Raw genomic sequence first — 10,643 nt, forward strand, 5'->3', positions numbered from 1 at the left:
TCATGTTTAGTAAAGATAAACATGCTTGTGATCCTGGTATGTTTCTGAGAGATACGCAATCACAGAATTGTATCCGAGCAATTAGACGGAGAGATACTGGGGTTTGGCCAAGTACATTATTGGAAGGATATTGAAAATAAATAAGCATATCAAATCTCTTAACGTACAAAGGGGGAGAGTAAACAAAAATAATAAAAGACGTTCCCTTTAATGTATGTCTGTATTGTTACGGGTTTCATTAATTGTATCGAAGCAAATTTATGTTTTGATCGTGAATAGGCGACCCCAGATTGACTCGCGTAGAAGCTCATAGCACCATCCTCGCTCATATGGGTCCAAAGCTATGTTACTGTGCTGATACAGCTGCTGGTAAAGTGTTTGCAGGAGCTGCCTTGTACAAACGGGCGAAACCCCCACAAGAGTACAGGCCTACTGTTAGTTTTGCCTCATTAATTAGGTCGCACTTGGAAAGGTTAAATCGATCAACCAAAACCATCCAAGTAGCTCTTGCATATGATTTTTTTTACTTAGCTACGTTAGTCTATGTACAATTTACGCAGACGTTATTTAAGTCTGTGAATTGTATGAAGGTATCAGTAGAATGTGGCGCTGTACCTGGACTGGATTGTGAACAGTGGATTTCCTATGCCAGATGAGCAACCTACTGTACTTTCATTGCTGGCGCCAGAAGTGACGTCAAAACTGTGAGACTTGAAGTCGCAATTCTGAGATGCTAAGTCGCAATTCTGAGATACTAAGTCGCAATTCTGAGATACCATAGCGCGTTTTTTTTTTACTCCCTGGCGGAAACGGGCTTCCATAGTATGCAGAGCCAGGGAGACAGCATAATCCACTGATGTGTTGTTCTGGTAGGCGAACTGCAAGGGGTCCAGGGACTCTGTGATGGAGGAGTTGATGTGTGACAACACCAGCTTCTCCGGGCATTTCATCACCACAGATGTTAATGGTGGTGATGAAACACCACCAACATTGTTTTTACCACATTGTAGTCATAGAGAAATTTTAGTCAAGCGGTTTAATTTATGTGCATAATAAAATGTATTTCTAAGAGAATAACTGAACAGCTCTAAGTTTGATACTCATTTTGTCAACAGTGTTTTCCCGCGGTACAGCACTGCGTCACGAAGCGAACAATTTTTAATTGTAGCGCGTTTTGTTCCAATACAGAGGAACTAAAATAAGCGAAATGAAATATATTTATATATTCTACATGCCAAAGTTTCACAAATAATCCCTCAGATAATGATGTTGAATACACAAACTGCCGAAGCAGTGCAGTAATCTCCCGGTGCAGTCTCTCGTGTTTCAGGTTAGTTTATATATATTAAACACAGCTGAACACAACACCAGGAATGAGTTTAACTTCACTTCTTACTAGAACAGCAGGTCTGTCGCCATCTTCTAACCCGCTTGCTCTAGGGAGCGTCTCACAATTACCACACTAACCAGCGCACAAGGGAGTGTGTTAAAACTACCTCTCACGACACAGTCCCTCTGTGGACAGAGAATCGTCCACATGAAATATCCAAATGGCAGGACAGAACACAAGACTGACACAGAGCCCAAGTTTCTGTCCGTGAAGAAAAAAACTCGCCGCTACCAACAAACTTTTGGGCTTCATATGAAGGAAAGCGGAGCTTTCACTGGCCCATTACCAAACTTCATTGGGAAATAAAATAAAGAAAAGACTAGAAAGAAGCATCCACTTTTCCCTGGATCACGATCAGAGATCAAATAAAACGTCTCTCACAAACCACCACAGTAAAAATAAACCCCAAACGAACATAAAATACCGAATATAGTCATGTATCCCTGTATTAAAGGGAGCCGGGTATTAGACTGGCTGGAGCTGCTCACAGACACAGCGCTGGTGATAAACTACAACTCCCACAACCACCCTTAGCCACTTCCTGTTTGCGTCACAGTCCCTATTCCTCCTGTTGTGGTGACGTCAGCGGGTCCCTCCCCGTTCTGGCAGCTTCACGATCACCGGCGCGCGCAAGAGAGACTCACACGGGATTTCATTTTTAAAATTTATTTTCTCAAAAATTAGAAAAAAAAACACAGCAGGGTTTCCAGAGATATTTACAAGTTAGGAGTACAGCAGGCTGGTAGCGCGTTATCTCGCCCTCTCTCGTTATGGTATTTTCCCCGTTTAAATGTGTTATAGTAAATAAAAAAAATTAAACACGACACAACATCATTTCTACAATTACTACTATATTTCTGACCTCACCTCACTGCCCGTCAGTAAACCCGTCTCCCAGTGTGAGCAGTGGACAGAGAGCTGGGAGAGAGTCAGCCTGTGTTCATGAGTCAGTGACGGGTTTAATCTCCACACTGACAGCAGGCAGCAGCTCAAGGTCTTTATCTGAATCCAGAGTCCAGAAGACAGGATAGATCTTCTCCCCCTGAGGGAAGACCATGTCAGTGAAAGTGTAGACATGAGCTCTGGACCCCACTGTGTAAAAGGAGACCTTCCTCTCCTCAATATCCACACACACCCCCAGCTTCCTGGGCCGCAGACTGAGGGGGAGAGGGGTCTCAGGGTCAGTGAGAGCAGAGAAACCATCAGGGTCAGAGTACAGACACCAGTAACCCCGCTGGGGAGAGAAGCTGATCCCCCCTTTCCTCTCTGCAGACTCTCTGGTCACTCCTATTCTCCAGCTGTCATTCACCTCCACCTCCCAGTAGTGTCTCCCTGAGGTGAAGGCCTCCCTGCTCACGACACAGATCCTCTGATCAAACCTGTGAGGATTGTCAGAGAGACTCTTCCTCTGTCCCCGTCTCACTCTCTTCCCATCCTCAGACAGGCTGAGCCCACAGTGAGCTGTATCAGGGTCCAGAGTCACAGCAGCTGGGGAATAAAACACAAACATCACAACAGGCTCCTGCCGATCACAGTCCAACTCAACTCCATCAGACTGTGAAATGTCTTTGTGCCCAAACACACCGAGAGAGAAACACCAGTCAATTACTAATGACTGCTCTTCCCTTCCAGAGAAACGACATCTTCTTCACTGTTTCACTAGTGTTACACATGGGACTGATCCCAATATCCTCTAAATACAAACATTAAACACTTGTTTTCACAGCGATGAAACTTTATTTTTTTAAACGACATTATTAATAAACACATTACCGACCGGACTGCAGGAGAAACTACAGCCCGACCACTCGCTTTCAAACACTTCACAACCCACCACAGCGACCTGTATACTGTAAGAAACTGGACAGCCTGTCTGTTAAACCAGTTTATTTCAAATCCCAGTTCAGCAGCTCGTTCATCTTCTCTGAGACCATTTTCCTGACGACACAGAATAAAAAAGTGCTAAATTCAAAGACTGTATACTGCTCGTTTTTACAGAAAAAAAATATAATGGAGAAAGCAAACCCTTGCTGAAATATAAGAAAGCCTTCCCACTTACTTTGAAAATGCGAAGAAATATCCAAAATATTCAATTTAAAGCAGAAATAATACATCCAGAAAGACGAGAGAAACAGAGGCGCTCATACTGACTTCAGACTGCTCGCGCTCACTGTCCGCCTCTCTGATAGGGCACACCAGCTGTCAATCAGTGAGCTCTGACCACCGAGAGACGGGGGCGGGGCTTATACATGCCCAGAGCGAATGGGGGTTTTAATCGATTCAAGAAGCTTTATTCGCATGACTAATGAATACTGACTTAATACTCTCCTCATACTTAATACTTCAGTGTAAACTATTAATACTTAATACTGAGTAAATACTCCCCTTTGCCTGTCTGCCTGTCAATCTAGTGAAGATCAAAGATATTCTTATCAGCTCTTATTTTTGGACTCCTGGAGCCTAGAAAGGCTGACACAGTCACCTACATGAATTGATAAAAACACCAGCAGCCATATCACTCTGCAACTCACAACTGGCAGCCCACTGCAGCTCAGCAGGTGTGAGCCTGGTCAGTATGTGGATGGGAGACCTCCTGGAAAAAACTAAGGCTGCTGCTGGAAGAGGTGTGAGTGGGGCCAACAGGGAGTGCTCTCACCCTGCAGTCCTTGTGGGTCCTAATTCCCCAGTATACCGATGGGGACATGATACTGTAAACAGGTGCTGTCCTGTGGATGAGACTTACTGACCACTTGCAAAATAGAATGATTGATAATGGACAATCACTCTTTTTGAGACGATTTAAATTCCGTAGAAGAGTTGTTGTCACAATTGTATTCTCTGTAAGCACTGTGCACTGCACATTGTTGTAATAAAGTGCATTTTCTTAAATAAACTACACCCACTGGAACTTCTGTGTCCATCTGTGTGTTTGACACAGTGTGTCTCTGATCCACACAGAGTGACTGTCTGCAAGCTTGACTTTCTGAATTCAGACGTGTATCAGCATGTATCAGAGTGTGAATCAGTGTGTGTGTCAGAGTGTGTATCAGTTTCTGTATCACTGTTCCTGCTGTGTGTTTGAGCTCCAGGTATATTTCAGAGGGGAACTGTTGTGAAAACAGACTCACAGTGTAAAAGCTGTGCTCTGGACCCGGGCTCTGGAGTCAGCAGACTGTAGACTTCAGTCACTGGGGAGACACAGAGAAATGTCTCATCAGGGCTGCAGTAACAGAGTAACAGGAATAACATGTTCTACTGGACTGGGACTGTAGCCCCAATTAAAATGTTCTTGTTAAACTATATACAGCACAATATAACAACACACTTACTGTCATAAAGATTTGTGAGACTGGAGATTTTAAGACATTTCACCTAGAATTTGAATCATTGACTGATAAGCTGCTCTGATAAATACAGTCACTGCACAAAAAATCCATTGACAATATAAGAGAGAAACAGGAAATATATAAGCTATCCAGAAAGACATCAGTGTGTTTCTCTACTAACCTGTTGTGGAAATCTTTATTGATTCCTTCTTGCAGAGATCCTCCAGTCGCTCTTTCAGTCCAGAGACAGCTCTCCTCACTGCCTCAGGAGAGAAGTGTGGACAGACAGGGATGCTGGGTGAGTCTCCAGCTCCAGGAGGGACACAGACAGACTGGAAACCCTGCAGCAGGGAAGAGAAAGAGGAGTTTCCAGTCAAACACAGCACACATTCCTGAGGAGAAGCCAGGAGCAGCTCTGTGTGAGAGACACCCTTCTGTACTGCAGAGTCACAGAGCAGTGATGTTACCTGGAGGAAATGGATGTGATCCTCTGTGTGTGAGAGCTGGTTCAGCTCAGTGTCTCTCCTCTTCAGCTCAGTGATCTCCTTCTCCAGTCGCTCTAGAAGTCCTTCAGCCTGACTCACTGCAGCCCTCTCTTGAGCTCTGATCAGCTCTGTGACCTCAGAGCGTGTTCTCTCAATGGAGCGGATCAGCTCAGTAAAGATCCTGTCAGTGTCCTGTACTGCTGTGTGTGCAGAGCTCTGAGGGAGGAGACACACAGTGGATTATTACACAGGATAACACTCAAACTACATTATGCTGTATGCTCTGTTTCCAAAGGGTACTGTCCAGTGTCCAGCTGTGGAAATGTGTGTCTTTGTGTCCACTTATCTGGTGAATACCCACTCTGAGTGACTCCACAGCCTGTCTCAGCTCCTGCAGCTCCTTCTCTCTCTCCTGGAGTCTCTGCTGGGTTTGTGTCTGTGTCTCCCCCAGCTGCTTCTGTGGAGAAACAGAGACACTCAGGACATTTCTGCTGTAAGAGAATCACATCACAGAGACACCCCTTAGAGTCACCCTGGGAAATCCACACTCTGTATCCCTGATGTCTTATCCACACGAGATGTGTTTCCTGGTCCTGTCTGACATGCTCCTGTTTCATGTCTAATCTACACCGGCAGCGTGTGCAGCGCAGCAGACACCTGACACCTGGGTCTGCACATCTGTATGTGAGGTGAAATGAAAAAACAAGATAATTGTGTTTCAAATTATATATGAAACATAATCTAGAGATAGTTCAGGTGGGGAGCTGCATCAGCATGCGTAGGCTGCAAAGGAACAAGCAATAGGCTTATTCCATACTGAAAAAAAGAAGAAAGAAAACACAACGTTTCGGCCGTGGAGCCTTCTCAGACCTGAAGAAGAATAAACCTATTACTTGTTCCTTCATAATCTAGAGATTTCAGATTTCATTCATCTCAATATACACTAGTGTCCTGACTGCTCTCGGCATCTCAAAACAGAGGACTACAGCAGTGCTGATGAGCCTTGTTGCCACTAGTTTCTCTGAGTGGTCAGAGGAGACCCTGTGGCTGACGTGCTTGACCGCTGGATGAGTTTCTGGACCAGGCAGACCCTGTGTCCGACCACATCTCACATCCTGTCTGCTTCTGGGAAAATTCAGATCATTTCAGAGGACAAAAGGAAACATGTTCTGTGTCAGATTGACTCCAGCAGAGCCCAGCGTGAGTCTTGTATTTAATAAAGCAGGTGAAGGTATTATACCACAGTTCACTGGTTTATGTGTCTGAGATCCACCACCTGCCTATTAGATCCCCTTCCCAGCACTTTATTTCAGTCCTGTTTCTCTGCTTTCTGCCCCATAGTCCTCAATATAATAAATGAATCCTTGAGCACTGATGTGGTACCAGTGGCTTCACAACTGCTGCTGTTACCCCTGTGTGAGAAAGAGAATCATGGCTCTGGACAGCCTGAACAACTTTCACCCTCTCTCCAACTTTCATACCCTTTCATTACCTTTTCATTCAGAAAGTTTACAGTGTGCTGTTAGACTTCAGTTAAATAATCCTCTTTGAACTCCAATATGGTTTCAGACAACTTCACAGCACAGAAAGTGCCCTGGTCAAAGTCACTAACGATCTTCTAACGGCTTCTGATTCTCGTTCTCTTTCTGTCCTCATTCTTACTGAACTCAGTGCTGCTTTCAACACTGTCAGCCATGACCTCTCACTTTCTTGTCTTGAGACTGTGTTTGGAGTTTCTGACAGTGCTCTTCAATGGTTCCAGTCTTACCTCACTGATCACTTTCACTCTGTCTCTCTCGGCGATTGTAGCTCTGAAATTGGACTCATTAAGTCTGGTCTTCCTCAGGGGTTGACACTGGGCCCCTACCCTTCAGCATGTATGAGTTCTGATGATACTCAAATCTGCAGTACAGTACATCCATACTAAACTGACACTGATATGTCCCTGCTCTAATTGCTTCTCTGAGATAAACACATGGACGACTCTCAATTTCCTTCATTTAAACTGCTGCAAGACAGAAGTCATGCTTCTTGGAACACCAATGCAGTATCCTTATCTGTGGATCACACTGTACTGGAGTCACAGTCAAAATTGAAGAACTTGGGGGTGATATCTGATCCAGGCTTGACATGTGCAACAAATTGTCAAAACATCATTCTTCCACCTCAGAAATACTGCCAGGCTGCGTCCTATGTTATATCTAATTGTTGCTGAAAAGCTGGTCAACTCTTTCATCTTTACTCATATTGACTACAGTAACACTCCACTCGCTGGGGTATCTAAACCCACACTGAACAAACTTCAGTATGTCCAGAATATGACAGCCAGAATTCTGACCAGGTCTAGTGCAAGTGATCACATTACTCCTGTCCCGAAGTCCCTGCACTGGCTTCCTATCAGGTTTCATGTTGACTTCAAAGTCCTCATGATCCCCTAAAAGTCTCTGCATGGCTTGACACCTCAGTACCTCTCAGAGTTACTATCATCCTACTCCCCACCTCACAACCTTCACTCTTCTAATTCTGGTCTCCTGTCTGTCCCCCAAGCCAGCACTCTGGGTGACAGGGCTTCTCCTGCTGCAGCCCAGAGCTCTGGAATTCTATCCCTGTGGATGTCATAGAGTCACCTTCCCTGAGCTCTTTCAAATCCAGACTCACAATCTTCTGTTTCAGAAGGGTTTTAATTTAACTGGGTCTGTTTCTGCTTCTTTGCTTTTATACTGTTTTCCAAAACCCCCTTCTACCTTCTACCTTTTGTGTTCTGTAAAGTGCTTTGAGAAGCCATTTTAAATCTATCATATAAAAATAGAGTTTATTATTATAAATATTAATACTATTGAGCTGAAATTAAAGCAGGACTTCATTATTGAGGGTGCAGTCTCCTCTTGAGGTGTTGAGTGTGTTGTGCATTAATGAGGGTGCAATCTGTTCTAGAGGTGTTGAGTGTGTTGTGCATTAATGAGGGTGCAGTCTGTTCTAGAGGTGTTGAGTGTGTTGTGCATTAATGAGGGTGCAGTCTGTTCTAGAGGTGTTGAGTGTGTTGTGCATTAATGAGGGTGCAGTCTGTTCTAGAAGTGTTGAGTGTGCTGTGTGCAGTTGTACAGGTTCACTGGTGCTTCATGAGGACAGTAAAGAGGGAAACAGTGAAGGAGAGGAGGAGGAGATAATGAACAACAGACAGAAGAACAGGAGACACTTCAGAGACACAACCAGTGAGGATCACAGCTGAGTACATGAGCAGGACTCAACAGTCGTGATCCAGCATTACAGATACAGTAAACACAGTCCAGAGATCACTTAAAGCCCCCAAATAAACTAAATATCCTTTTTACATGTTGTACTAGACACTTTATGAACAGACACAAAGTCCTCACCTGTTTCTCAGTCCTTCCTGCTGCAGCTGAAACAGTATCATGGCCTCTGTGTTCATCCAGTAGACAGAGATAACAAACACACTTCTCATCAGTACGGCAATAGACCTCCAGCAGTTTGTCATGAGTGGAGCAGATCTTCTCCTGCAGTTGTCCTGTGGCATCAACCAGCTTGTGTTTTTTTCCTGGATTGAGCTCATTGTGTAGATCAAGGTGAGTCTGACAGTAAGAGGCCAGACACACCAGACAGGATTTCACAGCTCCCCTCTGTCTCCCAGTGCAAACATCACACAGCACATCTCCAGGGCCAGCAGGACTGTGAGCAGGAGGAGGACCACTGAGCCCTGTCTCCTTCAGTTTCTCCACCACTTCAGCCAGGATGGTGTTTCTGTGAAGATCAGGTCTTGGAGTGAAAGTCTGTCTGCACTGGGGGCAGCTGTATATCCCAGTCTGATCTTCCTGATCCCAGCAGTTCTTAATACAGCCCATACAGTAACTGTGTCCACAGAGCAGAGTCACTGGATCCTTCAGCAAATCCAGACACACTGAGCAGCTGAACTGGTCCTGAGAAACTGAAATACTGCCTTCTGCCATTTTTCTGACAAGTAAAAGCTGCACAGAGAGGAGCAGTAGAGAAGGAGCTGCAGTGAGGCTGTTTCTAGTGAAACGAAACTGATCTCTGAGTTTCACTTCCTGGATCTGCACAGAGCTGCAGGGGTGTGATTATTAGGGGGTGTGGTTGTTATTGGTGTGATTAGGGTTGTCAGGGGGAGTGGTTTAGAACTGCAGTTATGAAACAGCTTTGGTGGTTGTTGTTTGGGGAAGGTGTGGGGTTGTAAGATAAGTGACTTTCTGTGTCATTTTGGACTGACAGAAAGAAGTTTTTTTAATAAACGTCGATGTCAGTAGCTGCTCAGGTGAAGTCAATCCAGTTGTTTGTGTTCCCAATAATCAAAACAATAAAATACTAACTCACTCACACAGCATGAGAAGATCAGAGCATGATGGTGACAGACAAGAGGAGGCCAGCTGGTCCATCCAGCTGTTTAATCGTTGTGAGTTATTTGGCTCCAGGATCTCCTCCAGCTGTGTTTGACAGAGGGTTGTCACAGCTCCACATGGTGCAGAGGATTTCACTGTCCGGGTGTGAGCTCTTACTGCGAGCAGTCCAGCCTGCTGTGTCTCTCTCTCCAGGCCAGTGAGCCCAGCCTGCTGTCTGGCTCTGCCCTGCAGTGTGTGGGCCAGCAGGGTATGTCCAGGGCTTCGTGCTTCACCTGCGCAGTGACCCCCCTGTGAGCCGCACAGACCTGCGGAGCGCTGAGAGAGTCACGAGCCCATCTCTCCCCCGAGAGACGCTGGAGGAGCAGATGGACAGGGCAGTGTCATGTGGGTGTGATTGTGATCTCCATCCACCCAGCGCAACAGCGAGCCCCTGATCTCTGTGTGCAGCAGCTCTCCTTCCTTCCACAGGGACTGACAACACCCCGCGTGTCTGATAATTACTAGAAACTCATTAGTCTGACCATCTCATCTCATGTTACTCTAAGGCAGTGATTCTCAAACTTTTTGGACCAAGTACCACCCCTAATCCAACCAAAGCATCCAAGTACCACCTACATCATCATCTCATAGGAACCCCAGAAATTCTCAATGACCAACATGAGCGCGCGTGCGCACACACTCACACATACATATAATAAATATTATAATAATAAACTTTATTTGATATAGCACCTTTAAAGGTGGCTTCTCAAAGTGTTTTACAGAAAAAAAACAGTAACAACAACTAATACAAAAGCACCATTTCAGTGAGAGGGGTGAGCCTGTTTAGTCGAGCAAAGCAGATGTGAATTAATTTTTCGAGCCTTGATACAATTCACAACAGAGTCTTTCTTTCAGGCATTTTCTTGACGGCAAAGATCTCGCGGTGGATGTTGCAATGCATCATTGCATGTTGCAATGCTCCATTAATTTCTGGAGCAACCTCTCTAACTCGTGCAACTACACCGTTATGTCGGCTTGTCTTTGCTCTAGCACCGTCTGTACAAACTCCGACGCATTTTATCCAGTC

The 10,643-nt window shown here is 45.1% G+C and overlaps 1 protein-coding gene across 1 annotated transcript; it reads right to left on the reverse strand.

Annotated features, from left to right (window-relative positions):
• Positions 1–2,040: 2,040 nt before the first annotated feature.
• Positions 2,041–9,282, reverse strand: LOC148659633 (E3 ubiquitin-protein ligase TRIM39-like). The gene is made up of 6 exons (XM_088633861.1): positions 8,576–9,282; positions 5,563–5,658; positions 5,184–5,417; positions 4,898–5,057; positions 4,519–4,578; positions 2,041–2,878 (listed from the first exon to the last, which is right to left on the reverse strand). Exons 1-6 carry the CDS (start codon positions 9,164–9,166, stop codon positions 2,331–2,333), a joined length of 1,689 nt encoding a protein of 562 aa, XP_088489987.1. The 5' UTR covers positions 9,167–9,282; the 3' UTR covers positions 2,041–2,330.
• Positions 9,283–10,643: the final 1,361 nt, after the last annotated feature.

The sequence above is a fragment of the Lepisosteus platostomus genome, chromosome 6 (assembly GCF_059453375.1).
Source record: "Lepisosteus platostomus isolate fLepPlt1 chromosome 6, fLepPlt1.hap1, whole genome shotgun sequence".
NCBI lineage: Eukaryota > Metazoa > Chordata > Actinopteri > Semionotiformes > Lepisosteidae > Lepisosteus > Lepisosteus platostomus.